Source organism: Mesoplodon densirostris, chromosome X, assembly GCF_025265405.1.
Source record: "Mesoplodon densirostris isolate mMesDen1 chromosome X, mMesDen1 primary haplotype, whole genome shotgun sequence".
Classification (NCBI taxonomy): domain Eukaryota; kingdom Metazoa; phylum Chordata; class Mammalia; order Artiodactyla; family Ziphiidae; genus Mesoplodon; species Mesoplodon densirostris.
The window spans coordinates 84,365,186-84,385,454 of record NC_082681.1 but is presented as its reverse complement, the minus strand read 5'-3'; the positions used below and the strand labels follow the sequence as shown (position 1 = coordinate 84,385,454).

Here is a 20,269-nt window from a genome sequence, read left to right as displayed (position 1 = left end):
AACATCTTTTTCCTGTGAAAATATTATTTGTCATTCAGGACAGGTCTGCTCTTTCTCTAGAAACCTGGCCTCGTGCCTTCTCCATTATGGCCTGGGTGCCCCTTTATGTTTCCACAATTCCCTCTGATTATCTCTATCACTGCTCTTGCTGTACAGCACGGTAATTCCCCATGAACTTGCAACCCCTCCCCAACAAAACCACTCTCACACGCTTGCTCACTCACTTTCACAATGCACATTTGCAAGCATTAGAATCATCTCAAGGCCTGGTCCATAGTGGTGTGTGAAGCAAGCATGTGTATATATGTGACTGTGTCAGGGGTAGAGGTCCTTTCTGAAACACCTGAGGTAGGTAAGAGGTGGCCCTGTTTGCTTTTCTAGGTGTTATTAGAATTGTAGGTACAATTTTAGGACTCACTTTGGGTTGTGGAACAATATCTATTGCCTGGGCCATAAGAGAGGCTGCCGGGTAATTTCTATAGAGATTCTGGTGGGCCTCTTTCCTGCTGCTATGGAAAGAAACTAAACCAGAGTTAGGGTGTGGGTGCTTCTTACCCTACCCGAAGAACTCTGATGTGTGTATGTGTTGGGAGTGAGTGGTTTCATGCATGCTCAACCTTACCATTAGGGGATACAAAGATTGTAAGTTTCTGGTGGTAGGGGTGCTAAAAACCCTGGTATTGTTGGTTGGATAGGTTAAATAGTTTTTACCGGTCTCAGTAAATTAGTATCTGAGCTTGTGGTTTGGAGGGCAAGATGTGGCTTTATCAACTCAGAAAATACAGAGCCAGCATTTAAAGAAGTTATGTTAATCTACATAGGGACCAAAATTAATAAGCTGGATGTCATGTCCCTGTTCTCTTACTGACTGCCCCCCTCACCCTGCCCTAGGACTTTTCCAAAACAATCATAGATCCACAGAGCTCAAGGGCATTATTTGGGCTCTCTATACCTCTGCTTCCAGGAAGGTTACCATGACAAAAATGAAGACTGTGGCTACAAACAGAGATACCTAGGGCAGGTGTGATGCCAGACGCCACTCTTCAGCCTTCAGCACATCCACTGGAGGCAGGTGCTAAGAGTTGGTATTTTCTTGAGGCCTATATGACAAACCCTGTTCCTTGATGGGGGCAAGAGTTAGATTGGGCTGCAAGATTAGGTGTCGGAGAGCAGTAGACTGGTTGGGACTGGGGACGACTTGTTTAGGGGTAGTCAGTCAAGGTCTCCCATATAAATCTAGCCTGGGATTATGCTGCACTGAAGGTCTGCACTTAGTGAGGCAGTGCTGTGGAATGGCATCTGCCTTCTGGTTTCTCACCCTGGATGAATGAGGAGGCCCTCCCTGAATATTCAGAAGGAATGTTCAACCGAATTCTTTGCTACTTATAGTCTGGGAAGGGAAGACAAGGGGGGATCCAGGGCATCAGCTGGTCAGAGAGGAGTGAAGGGAAATTGAACAATGAGTGGGCTCAGACTGTGGTACCCCCTCATCATCCCTTCCTCTGATCTTGTTGGGGGAGCTGTTCCTATTGGTCTGAAGTCATTTTCTTTTATCCAGTGGCCAAAGCCACTCTAGGCCCACTAAGACCCTGTGCAAATCATGTTGCTTTAGCAGAAATGCTGATACTGGCATCTAAAACCCATGTGTAGTGAGACTTCAGTGATGTTTGGGAGCCTTTAAAAAAATATGTTTACTGTATTTTTGCATCTCATGGTTCATTAATCAAGGAAGAGCATTGGCATGTTTTCTTTCAGTTTCCAAATATAGAAGTTGCCAATTTGTGTTTTCTCAGAAAATTCATTTTTCCAGAAGTACTTTGGACCATCACCATCTTTCTCTAGGCATGGGTCCTCCAGTGTGGAAGGTGCTCCCGTGGTTAGCTGGTCACCCTTCCTGTCCCTGTCTGTGAAACTGGGAGATTACTGCAGATTTTTCAGCTTGATCAACCAGGTTACTCCAGCTCCCTCCCCAGTCAACGAAAGCCTCCTCCAGGGAGGGGAAGTGTGGTAATGACATTATCTTTCCCCAGGCAGCCACGTGTTCTCTGAGAACAGGATGTGGGGAGGGCTGGGGCCCAGTCACAAGGTATGGGGGAGGGCGCGGGAAAGTGGGCTGGTAGTGTGGCCATGCGGGTTGGTGCCTGCCTCCTTGGCTTTGAGAGGCGTGAAGAGCCCCTCTATTCTCGAGTGTTAACTCGTGTACACCCACCCACCCATGGCATGTCTGTGTTCTTACTCTAAGAAAGAACCGTAAACACCTGTGAATGAGACCCAACTCTTCAGGTTGGAGAAACTCCGTGGCAAGGAGTGGGTGGGCCCAGGCTGCCCGCTGTATCAGCCCATGCCTTGTGACTCCTGCAGCCATAGGCCATTTTGGCAAGGTTTTGTCCGGGGAGCTGTACCCCAGTAGAGAATGGGGTTGTTTTGTTGCTTTACCCCAGGCCCCAGTCACTCCCCTCTGAACAGATGGCTGCCTAGAACACTAAGGTGATTTGCATGTTCAGTTTCCTTTCAGGCCCCATCCTCTTCTTTTCCCCGCCCCCACTACTTCTAATGGGGACCTTTGGAGATGTGCTGCCTGGGGTGGGGAAAAGAGGATGTAGCTAGCTTCCTGTGCAAGGGAGGGTGGGGCGCCCGCCTTCCTGCCTGTCTGCCCACCCGCCCAGCTGCCAGCGCTTGAGGAACTGACTGTAGAGTTAAGTTCAGAGTCATCAGAGGCAGAGGGGCTTTCTGGGCGTAGGGATGAGGCTTTGCTCTTGTTGGTCTCTCATCACAGTTCTCCACCACGGGGATTGCTGGGCTCCCTTTTCCTAGAATCACAAGGCAAAAAAGGGCTTTTAGAGACTAACTGGTCCAATCACCTCATACCATAGATGGGTAAACTGAGCCCCAGGGAGTCTTTAAGTCCTCTAAAGAATCAGCAGAGTTAAGATGAGTAGAATTTTACAAGGTTAGAACTGGGGCTGCCTCCCTTCCCCCAAGCTGCTAGTCCAGTGGTTTGCAAACTGTATTTGGCCAAGCTGCCTGGGGAGCTGTAGCCATCCTTCTACCAGAACAATTCTACTTTTATGTACTTTATATCCTGAAATTTCATGAGATTTTCTGTTTGGGAGAATGAAGAGGCAGGAAGCTGCTAAAAAAAGTAATAAAACTGAAAACCACTGATCAAGACCTACCCAGTACAGTTAGGGACACTCCAACCTAGAGGGGGAAGGGACTATCTCAAGGTTACTGGTCCACTGTTTTTGGCTGGTTGCTTCCAACTAATGGTGTGGCTCCCTCCACTACAAGAAAGACTGTTCCCATCCTGTGCTACCTTGATCTTCTCCCATCCCAAGGAGAACCCCTCTTGTAGCACCCTGAGACAGAGCTAGAGGCCAGAGGCCACTAGATTTCTTGGATGAAATAAATGATAGCAAGTAAGCCTTTGGAAGGACTCTCTTGCAACCTTAAATAAGAGAAACTTGGAAGGGCAAAGAACAGTGTGCTTGCTAGTAGTTGAGGAGACCTGGGTTCTAGTCCTGTCTCCTTCACACTTGAGCAAATTGGCCGTTTACCTCACTGAGCTTCCATTTTTCCTGTCTATAAAATGGTGCTCATCTCTGCTCTGCCTTTCATACAGAGTTGAGTTCAGTGAGAGAATGCATGTGGACAGTGTCTTTTAAAGTGTAAAGCACTGTGCACATGGGGTTAGGATTTTTATTGTATAAGGGTGAGCCAGAGGTCCTGGATTGGATAATGAGGTTGCAGGAGAAAGGAACTAAAATGTATCAAACATCTAATACATGCTAGGTGCCAAGCCAGGTCCTTTCCTATGAGTAAAGGAGATAATGCTGTCCTCACAACAATCTGTGAGGTAGGCATTGTTACTCCCATTTTACTTTCAGGAAAACTGATGCTTCAAGAGATCTAGGGACTTGCAGCGCCCCCAGGGCTTCCTTCCAGGACCCACACTCTCTGTCATGTATTTGTAAAGAGACCTTAAGAAAGTGCTGTGGTTTCCTTTGGGGATTTCCAACCCATTCCCTGCTCCACTCCAGCCTCTCTCCTCTGGTGGGGATGAAACTGTCTCTTGTTGCCTTCATGTCTCAGTCCTGGGCTCTTTACCTCTTGGTAGTACACCAGGTGCACTTAGGTGCCCTTTGGCTGTTAGTTGATGGAGGAGCCCTTGGGTCAGCTCCCTTTTTTTTTTTTTTTTTTTTTTGCGGTACACGGGCCTCTCACTGTTGTGGCCTCTCCTGTTGCAGAGCACAGGCTTCAGACACGCAGGCCCAGTATCCATGGCTCACGGGCCCAGCCGCTCCGTGGCATGTGGGATCTTCCCAGACCGGGGCACGAACCCGTGTACCCTGCATCGGCAGGCAGACTCTCAACCACTGCGCCACCAGGGAAGCCCGGTCAGCTCCCTTTTTGTTGACAAGGGCTTCCTACTGCCCTGGGGTGCTGGTAGGAAGAGCCTGGGATTTGTTGCTAGTTGGACAGACCTGGCTCTTGGCCAAGATCATGCAACTAAAAGATGGCAGTTGCTTCCCTTCATTGAGATCAGTTTCCTCATTTGTAAAATGGGCCTAAAGGTGGCTTACTTCACGTGTGTTTCATGTGCTGGTAAATGTTTCACAACAAACTCTCTGGTGAAGCCATGATTTGAACTGTTTACTAATCCCTGTGGTGGAAATACTCTCACCATTGCCAATTTCAAACTACCAATACAAGGTCTTTGAAGGAGGAGTTGTACAGAGTGGCCCATGATCAGCTCTAGTACGAGCTGGTTCCAGTGCACTGTTATTCATCACACCTATCTTAGAGTCCCAGGCTCACTCCCACCCTCAGTCTATTCACATCTATATGCAAATGCAAGACCCTCTCACCATGTCTTTTCTGTTCCCCAAGTTCCCAGGGCATCCAGGAAAGAGAGAGTATCATTTAAGGTCTGCTCCTTGCCTGAAAGTTCTCCTAAGAGAAAATGCTTAAGGGGCAGAGAACTTGACAAGATTTTGATTGGGGCCCTAATTAGAGTTTTTTTTTTTTTTTGTGGTACGCGGGCCTCTCACTGTTTTGGCCTCTCCCGTTGCGGAGCACAGGCTCTGGACGCACAGGCTCAGCGGCCATGGCTCACGGGCCTAGCCGCTTTGTGGCATGTGGGATCTTCCCGGACCGGGGCACGAACCCGTATCCCCTGCATTGGCAGGTGGACTCTCAACCACTGCGCCACCAGGGAAGCCCCTAATTAGAGTTTTTGATCAATGTGTTTTGGCTGCTGAGGTATTTGCACCAGTTGTTTCCTCCCACTGGCTAATTCTTAACTAGATGGGAAGATAATGGAAGGCTCAGGACAGTGACCTGAGGGTATGGTCATTCCAGAAAGCACTTAGCTGTCTTCCTTTTTTTTTTTTTTTTTTTTTTTTTTGGCTGCGCTGGGTCTTCGAAGTGGGCTTTTCTGTAGTTGCAGCCTGCAGGTTTAGTTGCCCGGGGGCATGTGGGATGTTAGTTCCCCGACCAGGAATGGAATCCCACGTCCCCTGCATTGGAAGGCGGATTCTTAACCACTGGACCACCAGGGAAGTCCTGCACTTAGCTTTCTGATTGGAATTCCAAAGCTTTCTCCTCCCTCTTCTGCCTGCAGAGCATCCTCTGCTGAGTTCTAACCTAAAGGTTCCTGCTATGAGGATCTCTGGGCCAGGAAGCATTTTGGAGGACCCAAGCTCTGGTCTGACCTCTCATTTTATCTCAACAGCATCTGTGTCAGGTGATGTTTCTTTAAATTTCTCGGAGGGTAAGAATCACTTGGGACAAAGCTACTACTTCCCAAGCTCCTCCTCTGGAGAGTCTGTTTCAGTAAGCTTGGAGTGGAGTCCAGGAATCTGGGTTTTTAAACTAGTGCCCCAAATGATTCCCAACAGTTAAGTTTGGGAAACACCACATTACCACTGCACAACCGTCTGCCAGGTGGATGTCATTATGCCCATTTTACAGATAGGATGATTGAGAGATCATGGCTTGTTATTGGCAGAGCTGGATGCTGCCCTCAGGTTTTTAGAGTACAAAGCTATGTTCCTTCTACAAGAGAGAAATTGCTTTAGTACATAATAGTGTCTGTGGTGGTGGGAAGTGATGATACTAGGTAGGGAGGGGCAAGGATAATTCCTGCCCTACTTTACAAATAAAGAGACCAGGTTGCAGAGGGCTTTGGGGGCAGTAGCAGGACTGACTGCATTCCTGATCTTTTGTGGAGGTGAGCTGCATTCAACTCTGGAGAGCCACTCACTAGGCTCACTGGCCTAGATGTCCCTGTAGTTACTGCTCTCTACTTGGCTTTGTTTCCCTTCCATCAAGCATCCCTCTGGCCGTATTAATACCAGCACATGAGAGGCTGTATTCCATGCCAGAGGTTCCCAAACCTGGCTGGCCTTGGAATCACCTGAAGCCCTTAACTTCTAATGCCCAGGCCCTGCTTCTTACATAATAATAAATCATGATCTCTGTGGGTGAAGCCAGGGAATCTGTATTTTTAAAAGTTTGTGATTTTTCTGGATAACAGCTGAAGGACTTTGGACGTCTTAGTGTGTTATGTTGAAGGGTTGGGAACTTGTATATATTGATGGGACATGTTTGGAGAAAATGGCAAGGCAGAGCCTAGAACGAGGAAAGAAGATCAGGCAGCCTTTAAAAGGACAAGGTAGCATAGGCGCTCTGTTGTATTCTGACTCCCCTCAGGGCTTTGCTTCTTGGGGGAAATCCCCATCCCTCCCAAGAGAGAAGACATTTAAAATAATTGAAGGATGTGTGTGTGTCTACCTGATGTGCATGGCTTCAAACTGTCTAGCCAAGTAGAAATCTAATCACATTTTTAGAGTTTGACCCCACAGTCAAAGAGTCCTTTATGCTAGAAGGGCTCTCTGGAGGTCTCCTTGGGCAGTCCACAGCCCTTAGGTGCAGTCGAACAGGTTTTTGTTTTAAATGATTTCAGAGAGGTAGTAGAATATTTGTAATAATATGGCTAAAAAAGGAGGGGTTAGTAATCATCACATTCTACTTATGATATACCAAGTACTTTCATGTCTGTTATTTTAACTTAAATCTCCCAGTAACCCTGTTGTGAGGTTGATGTTATTAGACCCATTTTATAGATTAGAAAACTGAGTTTCAGAAAGAGGAAGGTCAGAGAGACTCCAAAGCCTCTTTCTGCTGTACCATGATTTGTTCCTCAAAGAACTGAGCCCATTATTTCTGGGACGAGGGCTGCAGTTTTGTGAGTTCCTCAGATACCAGGTTTGGCTGTTGGCTTACCAGCAACGTTGGCAGGAAGCTGACCTTAGCTTAGCTCTGGGGTTGAAAACAGAGCTGCTTTTTTTTTTTTTCAATTTTTATTGGAGTATAGTTGAGTTACAGTGTTATGTTAGTTTCAGGTGTACAGCAAAGTGAATCAGTCATACATATACATATATCCACTCTTTTTTAGATTCTTTTCCCATATAGGTCACTATAGAGTATTGAGTAGAGTTCCCTGTACTATACAGTAGGGCCTTATTCGTTATCTATTTTATATATAGTAGTGTATATATGCCAATCCCAATCTCCCAATTTATCCCTTCCTCCCTTTCCCCGCTGCTAACCATAAGTTTAGAAAACAGCTTTTTGATTTACCCTGGAAGCCTCCCCTTGGTCCTGCATAGTTGACTGATCCTGGCTTCAGCAATTTTAATACTGAGGAGCACAGGACAGGGCAGAAATCCCATGAGTAATGGATGGAACTCAAGCTGAGACTTAGATCAGCTCCAGTGCCTTTCAGAGCTGGGATGCTGGAGGTCGCTGTGATGTGTTCTTGAGCACAGAAAGTAGAGCCCTCTTCTGGTGCTCTGGGCAGAACTGGTGTCTCCAGGCAGCTGCAAACGGTCTGTGTTTCCAGTCTATAAATACTTCCTGTGAAACTTGTAGGCAGGAAGCTGGGTCAAGCAGGAAACTGAATCTAGAGACTGAAGCCCAGTTGGGTGGGGCCCCAGAGAGGGGCTTAACCCATTTGAGAGACTTATTTTATTAATGATGGGCCCTCTTTCCTTTTATTTCGGCAGCTTCAAAGTTTTATGAGAATTGAAGAATCTGTTGTTCTTGGCTATCTAGATATAAATCCGTTCCTCAAATTCCCTGCCTCTTTCCCTGCTGTGTCGTCTCCACCCTCTCTGTACCTCCCCACCCTGTCCCAACCTCCAGCTTGGGTCTTGGCTGTGACTGTTGCCAGGGACCTTCCCAATCAGTTGCTATCCAAGTTTTTGCAAAAAAAACTGTCCTAGAAACAAGGGATCTTTGAGTTTCCTTCCATGCTGTTATAAAAGGTTTAGTCTCCCTAGAATGGGTGATGGTGAATGTATCAGAGCCTGAAAGTTAGGCTTGCCCTCTGTCATAAACTAGACTTCCATTCGGTGTCAGCTTGGAGTTTTTCATGGAAGCAAGCTGGTCCTGCCTCCTCCACATAGGCTTTCCAGCTCAACAGCCTGACGTGTCTACTGTTTTCCAAGTGCTAGGATGTTTCTATTGCTTATTATGGCCAGTGGTTCAAGAGCCAGATTTTTTTTTTATTAGAGTATAATTGCTTTACAATGGTGTGTTAGTTTCTGCTTTATAACAAAGTGAATCAGTTATACATACACATATGTTCCCATATCTCTTCCCTCTTGCATCTCCCTCCCTCCCACCCTCCCTATCCCACCCCTCTAGGCAGTCACAAAGCACCGAGCTGATCTCCCTGTGCTATGCGGCTGCTTCCCACTATCTATCTACCTTACGTTTCATAGAGTATATATGTCCATGCCTCTCTCTCACTTTGTCACAGCTTACCCTTCCCCCTCCCCATATCCTCAAGTCCATTCTCTAGTAGGTCTGTGTCTTTATTCCTGTCTTACCCCTAGGTTCTTCATGACATTTTTTCCCTTAAATTCCATATATATGTGTTAGCATACGGTATTTGTCTTTCTCTTCCAGAGCCAGATTTTTAATCCTTGCTCCCACACTGTCCAGCAGCTGTGTGACCCTGGGCCAGTGCTTCCCCTTCCTTGGACCTCAGTTTCCCGAGCTGTATATTGCAGAGTTTGAATCAAGTGATCTCTAAGGTTCCTTTCAGGTCTGATAGTTGGGGATTCTGGATTATTTATTCTTTTGGAAAATAGGGATGAGAAGTTCAGAAGGGTTTATTCTGGAGGTGCCAGATGAGATTCTAGGATGAGTGGATTGAAATCTTGAGGAATTTAAAGAGGAGGAATGGCTATGCTAAGGAGCTTGTGGGGCAGCCCCCTGTGCCCTGGAAGGAGAGATGTGCTGGGGTGGGGGGTAGGGGAGTGGGTGGTGTTTGCTCCTGGGATATGGTTTGGCTGACCTGATTTTGAAAATAAGACCTGGAGTTAGGTATAAATGGTGAGAAGCTAGTTTCCTTCCTGACCTTCATGTGTTGAGAAGAAGAGGGGGACTCGACCTCAGTCTGAGTTTGAGCAAAAGGCTGTGCAATTAAGGCTGGATTAATGGGGAAGCTGTAGCTTACTAAGGTAACCTCACTGTTTCTGACCTTTGACCTTTTCAGCTTTGTTCTCTGTCCTGAGCTCTCCTCCTATAGTGACAATGTAGTTATATTCTCATTGCTATGAGGGGTTAGTTTTGTTTGGGGTTACTCCTCTAAGTATATGATAACTGGAGGAGTAACACCCAGTGTCCAGTATGCCCTTGTCTCCCAGTTGAAATGCTTCTCAGGGAGCTTTTGGAAGGCAGGACTGGGCCAAAGCAAGTGAAAGGGGACCCTTGTCTCCCGTGCCTTTTGCAGCAGTTGGAGTGATTAAAGAATTACTGCTGACCCATTAAAGGTATGGGTGTGCATGGGGTTGGGTGTGGTCTCCTTTCTAGAACCTACTGGAAAAAAGCACAGGCATAGGAAGGGTTAACCCTAGGCAGGTCTTGCCAGCTGTATTAAGGGTCTGGAAATGGGCAGGAAGAGGTCAAAACAGATAACTGTACCAGGTACCACTTCCAAGTCCACAGGGAAGAGACTGGGTTGCCGGGAAGTGAGTGAGTCAGTGGAGGAGGAGGAGGGGAAGGGGGAGGGGGAGAATGCCTCCTAGGCTAGAGATTCAAAGCAACCCTTGTTTTACCCCTTATGGAAAACAGCTGCTTGAGGCAGTGCTGTCATCCCAAGAGGCAAGACAGACCAGGCCCTGCCCTGCCCTGCCCTGCCCTGCCCTGGCCCCAGTTCTGGAAGCAGGAAGTGGTGGGCGCTAGAGCCTAAATAATGGGGATAGGCAGTTTGAGTGACACTGTGGTGACTGCTGTCTGTCCAGGGAAGATACTGAAGTTCTGGGGTTGCCCTGGTAGGGCTTGTCCTGCCTCTGGCCACCCTCCTACACTTACCTTTGCCTTCTCCATAGCAGCAGGGACACTGAAAGCCCAGAGGAGTTGGGCCTTTGAAGAGAATGGCGAGGTGGCAGGTGAGGGGTGATGTCATTGAGCTCAGCCCCAACTGGGCTGACTCATAAGCTCTGCCCTGGCAAGGGGGCCTTCCCAAGCAGTGCTTCCCAGATGTGCCCAGGCTTCCTATGCTAAAGTGTTTGGGCCTTAGCCAAAATAGTTGCCAAGGCGGTGTCTGAAGTCAGCAGTGAAATCAGTGTTACTGGAGAGGTAGGTGGAGTCAAGGATGGTGCTCTGGGAATGTCCAGAAAACTTGTCTTCACCACTTGCTGGCTGAGTAAATGTGGTTTCAGTGATGTTAAGTGAGACTGTGAGTGAAGGGGCTTGGCACATAGTTGCTATACAGTAAGTGTTCATTTCCATCCTTCTGTTACCTGCCGCTATGCTCGTCAGCTTCCTTATCCATGGCGTGGGGCTGGTAATGCCATTTGCCTTCTGTGTACAGGTCAATGCTTCAGGCAAGCCACTTGTGATTATTCGACTCTCTCTGCTTTGTCCTCTATCTCCCCCAAATTCCCTTCCAGGAAAAGAGCCATCTTATAGTTCAGTGACATGGGTGAGTAAGATGAAACTTTGCCCTGATCTCCTCACTGTGGCCCAGGTACTGTTCATCTGGGTGCTCCTGGCCCTAGGGAAAGAGAGGGTCCCTTATCTGAAGCTGGCCAGGTTCAGAGAGCAAAGTACCCCAGCTGTTGCAGCCAAGGCAGAGGTAGCATGTGGCCTGGTTATTTTGTTTCTTAGGCCAGCCAACTGGGGACACAGGAGAGATCCCAGTTTGTTGAGGGCTTTGGATGACAGTCCACTGACATGGGCTTGTTAGTGTCCAATGAAAGGCTTGGTGTGGGAAGTGTCTGTGTTCAATTGTTCAACAAATAACAGTGGATTTATTGTTCTTGGGCTAGGGGTGGGAGGGCTAGGGTGTATGAGAGGGTGTCACCCCCCCACCACCACACCCAGACTTTTTTTTGTTCCTTAAACTCTAAATGTTCTCCAGAGACACCGTTTTCAAGGACAGGCTTAGACAGGGCGTTAGTTCTCTGTTGGGGACCACATCTTGAAATGCTACTCCACCCAGGCCAGCTCCTCCACTCCTGCTGAGCTGAGGGGCTGCCTGGGAACTTTCTGCTGACTTTGGAGGCTTTATTTTCAAGTTCTTGCCTCTCAAACTAGACTGCCCTCTTCTCCTCATTGAGATTGAAGAGGCCAGACCCAAAAGGAAGGCAGTGGGTGCCCACTAGGATGAGCATCCAGTGGGCCCCATGTGGCAGCGTGGCAGTGGATCTGGGCCTGAAGCTCCTTGTACACATTTGGGTCTCAGATTCCTCTTAAGGAAAACAAGGGATATTCTTTGATCAACACTCCTGCCCTATACCTATCACCTTCAGCCCCAGTCATGCTATTACCCTTACTACCCGCTACCCCTGACACACAGAAGAAAAGGAGAACGCAGACCCATGACCCTGTCTTCATGACTCACATTTTCTTCTGAGTTAAGTGATGGCAAGAAGAGAAGTCTCTTTGTGTTTGCTTTTCTTTCTAATTTTTTTAAACCTAAGAATATTTGACTCCACAGTGAAGTTCAGGAAACCACAGGCTGCTTTCCCTCGAGAAGCAGCCACAGTGGAATGACAGAAACTCGCAGCGGAGATTCTAGAGAAGTAGGTTCCAGTTTGGTTTCAGCTGGACAGCTTCAGATTTGAGGAGAGCCCTTGTTCTGGGGCGATGCTCTATTAGGAGGGAGGAAGCTGTACAGTACTAGCCTCTCTGACATGCTTATTCCTAACCCAGGCTGAGTTCTTTTCTACCAGTTGATTTATTTAAGAAACATTTATTTACCAAATCTTTAAGTTAAATATTTGGACTTGTGGGCCAGCGCCTGAAGATGATAGATTGGTATGACCTGTGATTGACATGATCTGTAAGAGACACTGAATTTCCTTTGAAAATTCTTCCCAATAGTGTGAATTAAAGGGAACTCCTGGGACTTCCTTGGTGGTCCAGTGGTAAAGAATCCGCCTTCCAATGCAGGGGACACGGGTTCGATCCCTGCTCAAGGAACTAAGATCCCACGTGCCGCGGGGTAACTGAGCCCATGTGCCACAACTACTGAGCTCCCTCACCTCAACTAGAGAGACTGTGTGCCGCAAACTACAGAGCTCATGCACTCTGGAACCCACACGCCACAACTACAGAGCCCACATGCCCTGGAGCCCTGCGCACCACAACTAGGGATAGAAAATCCACATGCCACAACTAGAGAAAAGCCCGTGCACCACAATGAAAGACCCCGCATGCCCCAACGAAGATCCCGCGTGCCGCAACTAAGACCCAACACAGCCATAAATAAATAAATAAATAAATAAATAAATAAATAAATAAATAAATAATCTTATAAATAAAGGGAACTTCTAGCTGTGGAATGTTCCCTAGAGCCCCACCCCTTTCCTTGGTGTCCTCCCTGGGTGCTTTCTTCTAAAAAGCCCTATTCTGATTCTGCCCCACCCTGCTTAGAACCTTCAGGGTGGCTGGCCACTCTCAACAGGATTAAGGCCCAGCTTTCTAGCATATTCTTCAAGGCCTTCCACCTACCTTCCTGGTCTCTCTGCCCACTCTTCACCTTGCAGACCTCATTTACCCTGGAGGAGACCTGCATGCTTTTTTGTTTTTAAATTACAAATGTGTTTTTTTTAAATTCAAACAGAAAGTCACAAAAATTATAATCATCCTCATCAGTTCACTCAGTCCCATGTAATTAATTTTTTTTCATCTTGATCCTTTGTTAGCACTTTTATGAATTAATCAGTTTTCCATTAGAGTTCTGAAAATGCTTATTCATTCAGTTCAGCAGTATAGACCTGCAGGCTTTTATCTCTGTCTCCTTTTAGGCCGTTGCACATATTTCTTTCTCTACCTAGGGCATTTGTGTGCTCTTCCCCCCAATTCCCACACTCTCCCCTTTTCAAAATCCAGGTTATCCTTAGAGACCAGTGCAAATACCACTTTGAACTGTGGTTCCATATTTCCACAAAAGGTTTCTTCTGTTCTGGTATGGCACTTCTCAGGGTTTCCCTTGTATATTATAATTTTCCTGTTATTCAGTGAGAACCTTGGGGTCAGGGACAGGTCCTATAGCTCTACTGCAACCATAGTTCTTTAAACATACTATTCCATTAATATTGGGTAAACTGAAATAAATTTATAGGAAGCTCCTTAACCTGGAGTCCTTGAGCCTCCTTGAAGTCCATGGGTATAATTTGAAGTGGGAAGGATCTATGAAGTTGGATGGAGGAAAATTACATATTTGTTTTCACTAACCTCTCACTGAAATTTAGCCCCTCTTTCAATTATGAATGTAGGCCAAAAAAAAAAAAAAGTACCTATGACTTTGTCACCAGTGGAAATCTAAGATACTTTTGTATCACAATTTACTTATTATAGATTTCTCAAAATATCATTTCCCAAAGACAAAGTTGAAATTACAGTAGTAATAATTAATAAGACCCAGTGTTAGGTAAATATATAATATAATATAATAAAGAAGTACATATTAAACTTTGGTAACTATTTCAGTATAATTGGTCTCTTTGTATCTACTTTATTTCATGCATTTACAAATATTCTGAGAAGGAGGTCCATAGACTGCACTAAACTGCTTGGAAAGGTCCATGGCACAAAAATGTCAAGATGTAAAATGTTCCTACCTCTGATTCTGTATACTGTGTTATATCTACCTCTTATATCCCCTTGCTTAGTACTGTTCATTTAGCCAATATCTTGTGAGTACCCACTGAGTCTTGGATACTAGAGAGGTAACTCTAATTAAGACAGAAACCTTGAGGTGAGAATGAAATATTTCAGTGCACTAAAAGGGCCACTGTCCCTTTTCTACTCTTTCCTATCCCTATCAAGTCATTGGTGTTTTGAGGGCTCCCCTGACTCAGCTCAAGGGTGATTTAAGGCTAGATGTTGAGGCCAAATTCCAGCCCTTTGGGCCTCATTCTCCCTACCTTATGAGGGCCTATTCTATGGAGGTCACTGTATTGGCAGGAAGCCTAGGTAACACTGAGTCAAAGTGGCTAACCCTGCCCGTTGTCTCCCACTGGGGTACTTGCCTTAGTTGTTCCTGCCTTCATGGCCTTTCCTGTCCCATTGTCAATCCTGAAATAGATTTCCTCCTTGGCTCCCTGGTGAGATTTATTTACAAAATTGTTCCCCAGGCCTGGTCCTCATCAGAATTGTTTAGCTGGCAAAATTGCTGTCTGGCCCTCTCTTCCCTGCTAGCTGACCCCTGTGCTCAGGAAGGGCCCATAGGTGTCAAAGACTGATAAGGCCTAATGTCTTACCCACTCCGTGGGGATTTGCATCTTTGACAATTCTATTTTTAGTTCCCTCCCAATAGTATAAGTAATATGTGAGCATCTTAGAAAATGTAAATTAGTTTTTTTTTCATTTAAAGAATGGAGAATGCACTCATAAGATCACTACCCAGAAACCAGGACTGACTAGCACTTGGGTATGGTTCCAATAACCTCTGTATGCATACTTTTTACAAAGTTGAGCTCATGAAATCTTGTCGCTTAGTCTTCCTTACTTAATATTACTGAATTATTTGCCTTGGGCATGAAATAGTCTTTATGAATATTTTATATGACCATGTAACAAGCCATCTTGTAGCTATACCATATAGGTTACTTAAGCAAAATGTCCAACAACAAAAGAAAACACTTAATCTTTGATTTATTTTAATGGAGACATTTTACACTTCGGTGTAAGAAGAGTTTGGTGTATTGGTTTAAATTGTGAGGCTTGGACTTAGATCTGAATTCAAACCCTGTCTTCCCCACTTACTAGTGATGTGACTTTAGGCAAATATCTAAGTCTTCATCCCCACTGTGGAGATAATACTCTACTTCACAGGGTGATTGTTGATATTAAATGGGGTAGTGCATATAAAGTGCCTAGTGAGTAATAAGTCTGGATACATGAAAGCTGCTGCTTATTATTGCTATTAATACTATTACCACCACCACCAAGCTTTCAGCCAAAGGAACATATCTCTATTGATGAAATTTCAGCTATCATTGACTTTAGCTAGGGGATCTCTTCTTAAAGGTAGAGGGTACTTTTTCTAGTGCCTGTGAAATACTGTGTGTTTCCATCTGGGCCTGTCCCTGTTCCTTTTCTCTCTGCTGACTTGGCTTTGGGAAGTCAAGCACCTCTGTGCTGCCCACACCTATCTCTGTTGAGGCCCCTTTCCTCTCTTGAGCCTGGGGAGACCAGTGAGACATAACTACAGGAAGTGTTAACAATGTAAGTCAGTATATAGAACCATAGACGTCAGCACTGAAATGGTTGTTGGAGATTGCCTAGTGTAATTGACAACCTCCACCCCCTGCACTCCTGCCCTTGCACATATGAGGGTAACTAAGGCCCAGGAAGGGGATAAGACTTATCCAAGGTTGTAGAGTGAACAAGTTATGATGCTAGGCTTAGAATGCAGTGTTCTTTATCCTGCCCTTAACTTGCCTCTGCAAAGATCAGTGCTGTAGATAATCCAGGCTATAGATCAGAGGTGGGGAGAGAACGCTGTGGGCTTGGAGCTGGCTGGTGTAGGTGGAAGAAGTACAGTCAACACTTGTTTCCTCTTGATAGTAGGTTGATTTGCATTCATTTGTTTGCCCCTTGGTAAGCATTGCCCTGTATCTATGGGGTTTTTTGTCTTCAGTAAACTGGTTGGGAGCAGGGGCTAGGTTATTGTTTGTTTCAATAGTCTCCCTTCCTTCACACCAGTATCTAAATGTCTTAGGTTCTTGCATCTTAGTTCCCTCTCCTGTGGTTGAACAGAGACTTGTCCCAGGCTCTGCTGAGCATAGAGCCAGACAACTAACTTGCCTCCTTTGATCTCATCCTAGATCAATGTGCGTGTGACCACCATGGACGCAGAGCTGGAATTTGCCATTCAGCCCAACACCACTGGCAAGCAGCTGTTTGACCAGGTAAGGGAGGGACTTGTTGCTCCTTAGCCCCCCACTTCTCCCAATAGCTTCCACCATAATACCCACTTTTGGGGAATCTCTTCTAATCACTCCTCCAGGATAGGTCGAAACAAAGGCTGGCCTCAGCCTTAATAAGGAAGGAGGCAAAGTTTAACTTCGGCAGCCTACGCCTTGATGGCCCCGATTAATCCTATCCTTGGTGCTGAACATGGGAGAAAAGAGAAGCAAGTGGGATATGACTGTGTTAGATACTTTTAAAATGTCAGCATGCAGAGCCTTTCTCTCATCTGAAAGATGTAAGTGATCTCTATTTTGATGATGACTCTCAGAAATTAAATAACTTAATTGCACTCAGCTGGTATCTGGCTGGTATTTGAACCCCATGTTCTTGTCACTACAACATGGCCTCTGTCACGTTGTTTTTTCTTCCTAGTAGAAGGAAACCAACATATTCTCCCTGAAGTAGTGTGCTCTATGTACATTTCCCTCAAGGAATATTGGGACTTAGGATACCACTGGGGGTGATGAATGCAATAGGAGGATACCTCAGCTCCTGTAATCATGCCATGGAGATAATTCTGAAGTGGTCATTCCCATCTCCAATCCAAGGGTTGTTCCTTTGCTGTGAACCACCATTGTCAAAAGGGATGTGCTATATAATAGGCAGGTGGGGGCCACGCAATCTGTTAGCATTCAAAGACCCTCCAGGGGCCAAAGGAGTGTGCCATCTGTGACCAGACTTCTAGGAGTAAAAATGGGATTCCCATTTCCAGAGATTGGAATCCCTCCAGGTGGGCCATTATCCTATTTCTACACCCGCCTCTGGTGAGGTGGGAATCTAACATTGTCCTGGATGTTGGGACCGCATGTCCCCTTAATGGATTTTCCAGGCCCTCTTGCTTCCCTTTCTCCTTTGCTCTCTGAGTACCTCTGCTGTCTGAGAGCTTACTCAGAGTTGGGAAGGGAAAGAAAGAAGGAGATTATATTCAAATGAGATCATTCTGTTACTATGAATACTCCTGACTGGTGAGGGGAGAGGATGGAGATGGGGATGGTGCAAGGCTGTTTTCCATTCAGATCTCTACGTAAAAGGAAGGAAAATATGCCTAGAAATGTGAGGACAGTTTGGGCATGTCTCCTGAGTCCCTGATGTCATGTGATAGAGTGGAAAAATTGTTGTCTATGGCTATTACAGATGAAAGTTAACATTTGTCCAGGGCTTACAGTATGTCAGGTACTGTGACAGACATTTTGTGTACCATATCATTTGACTATCACAAGGCCCAATGAATGCAGGAATTAGTACTGGCCCCATTTTACAGATGGGGAAATAAAATCTTCATATTCGTAGCTAGGCCTTGGAAAAATTATTGAACCTTTCTGGGTTGGTAGTCTCATTCCTCTCCTGGCCCTGCCCCCCAAAAGTGGGTCTAATACCTACCTCACAGGCTTTTTGTGAGGTTATGAAAGAGTATGTCATTTGTATCTCACTTGCTACTCAGAAAACTTGTTACAGTGGTTTATAATTATACGAAAGGATAAATTAGAAATAGGAGAGAAAGGCAATAAGAAAATACAAATAGAGAAGTGAGTGTTATGTGAAGCATCTGGCATGTAGTAGAGATGTAATAAATGATAGCTTCCAAATGCTGCAACACTTCTTGTCTCATTAATCAGCTAGAGTTGGGAGATGGGCTTGAAGATCTTCAGCATAGTTAACTTTGGGTCTAGCTAGAACTTGCTTCTTCTCTGGAGTTTGTTTTGTATCGAATGGTGAAAGGTAGTAATTGATATTTAATTTAAAAAAGGCAAATTAGTCAGAGGAACATTTAAACACACATTTACTACAATTAATGTGCTGACATTCACATAGTTCACAAGTGATTACAATGCTCGTCTGGAATGACTGAATGCAGTTTGATTACATTAAGGTTTTGCATTCTCCCTTTGCATGCAGGTTTTATATTGGAAAGCTTTTCAAGGGACAGCCTGGTGAAGTCGAAAGGGCACTGGATAGAAAGTTGGAAATTTGGGGCCTTAGGCCTGGCTCTACCACTAACTCTCCTGATACCTTACACAAAACTTTCCCCTCTTTGGGCCTCAGTTTCCCCATCTGTACACTGTCTAACTGATATCTCAAATCTGGTTATCTCTCAGATTTTTATCTGTGGCATTTATTTCTGTATTCCATATCTTTTCTTTCCCATTTCTAACCCCACTATTTGTGTTTCAGATGACCCCTTTCCGTAAAAAGGAGGGAAATGCTTCACTTGAGTATGATCTGTAATTGGCATATGTCAGGGGGTGGGGAGGGGAAGGATACCTGGAGGGGGGACAACTCTTCCTAGATAGGCTTCTACTGTCTCTAGGACAAAAGGGAGAAGGTGTCCATATCATAGGTAGGCTGTTGGGCCCTTTGCTTCAGACAGCAGTATCATTCTGGGCAGCAGCTGTAGAGAGGAGAGTATCAGCCAATGTGGATTTTATAGTCCAGCTGGGTGCCAGAGACTCCCTTGGCCTCTACCCAGGCGCCTTCCCAGAGCCCTGTTTCTATACCCCACCTCTCTCAAACAAATGACACCGTTCCCTGCCTTCAACACTGGGGGCTTTGTCCATTTGCATTGGAGGGCGTTGCTGTGGAGGGTGAGGAAGGCATAATTTAGAGCCTAGAGCAGAAAAATACTTGAACAAAGGGGTTTATTAACTTTGAAAATCCACAGGGCCAGATAGTTCTTTGTTAGTGTTGGTTTGGTTTGCGTACTGTGGGTGTGGTTCTGAGGGAAGCCCAGTTGGTAGGGAGCCCTGGCCAGATTGGTGTGCTAGTTCTGAAAGCTACTGCTTCCCCAAAAAAGCCCTTGAGAGACTTGAATCTTTCATACTGGTTGGGGAGAGGAAAGGGAGGAAACCAGGAAATTCATGATTTCCCACCAGGAAGTTCAGTGTTGTTTTGAGAAGTATGATTTAGTGAGCACCTACTATGGACTAACCTTGTTTTAATCCTTGTAGTGACCCTGCCTATGAGAGGTGAAAAAACACACTCTAGATTATGTAGTTAGTAAATTGTGATACAGAGTTTCAAATATAGCTCTGACTGTAAAATGATACTTTTCCCTACTGTGCTACTCTGTTTGGGGTGAATGAGCCTGTTTGGCTTGGAGAAGACTCAAGAGAAGATGTATTCTCTGTCTTGAGATCACTGAGGGACTGTTGTAGGAAGGAGGGAGCAATCCTGTTCTGTGAGGTCAGAAGGAGCAGAGCTGGGATCCCATAGGTGAAAACTACAGGAAAAAAACATTTCAACTCTGACACAGAATTGAGCATCTGGCACTCTCGGGGCCAAGGCCGGTCTGGATGGAAATCCTCAGAGGTTCATGTTCACAGGCCATTGGGGGATTTGATCTCTTCCCTTCTTCCCTCTCTCTAAGTTGATGAGGCATAAGGAAGGAAGTCCACTCTGTCTGACCTCTGAGATCCATCATTCAGGGAGATCAGGGGCCTAGGAGGAAGGAGCTGGACTCCTTGGGAGGAATTGACAGAAGCTCTGGGGCCATCCTGGAATCCAGCAGTTGTCTGGCTGATGACCAGAGAGGAAGCTGACTGGAGAGGAAGCACCCTCCTTGGCACCAGCGATAAATAACAGGCAACAATGGGAAGCCATAGCTTGAGGAGTTACAAGGCCTGGTGGGAAAGGGAAGTGGGGCCCATAGTTCTTCCCGTTTGCCTTTGTTCCTTCTTGTGAGTGTGTTCACAGCTAGGGAGGAGAGAGAACACATTTTGTTACAGCGATTTTGTCACTTAGCCCCATTTCTAAAGCATGAGGTTCTTCCGAG

General features: G+C 45.8%; 1 protein-coding gene across 1 annotated transcript in view; it reads left to right on the top strand.

The window, feature by feature from the left end:
* Positions 1–20,269, top strand: part of MSN (moesin) — a 67,611-nt gene that overhangs the window by 26,179 nt on the left and 21,163 nt on the right. Inside the window, exon 2 of the mRNA XM_060088107.1 lies at positions 16,356–16,439. Coding sequence (XP_059944090.1) covers positions 16,356–16,439 — 84 coding nt within the window. The remainder of the gene's footprint in view (positions 1–16,355; positions 16,440–20,269) is intronic.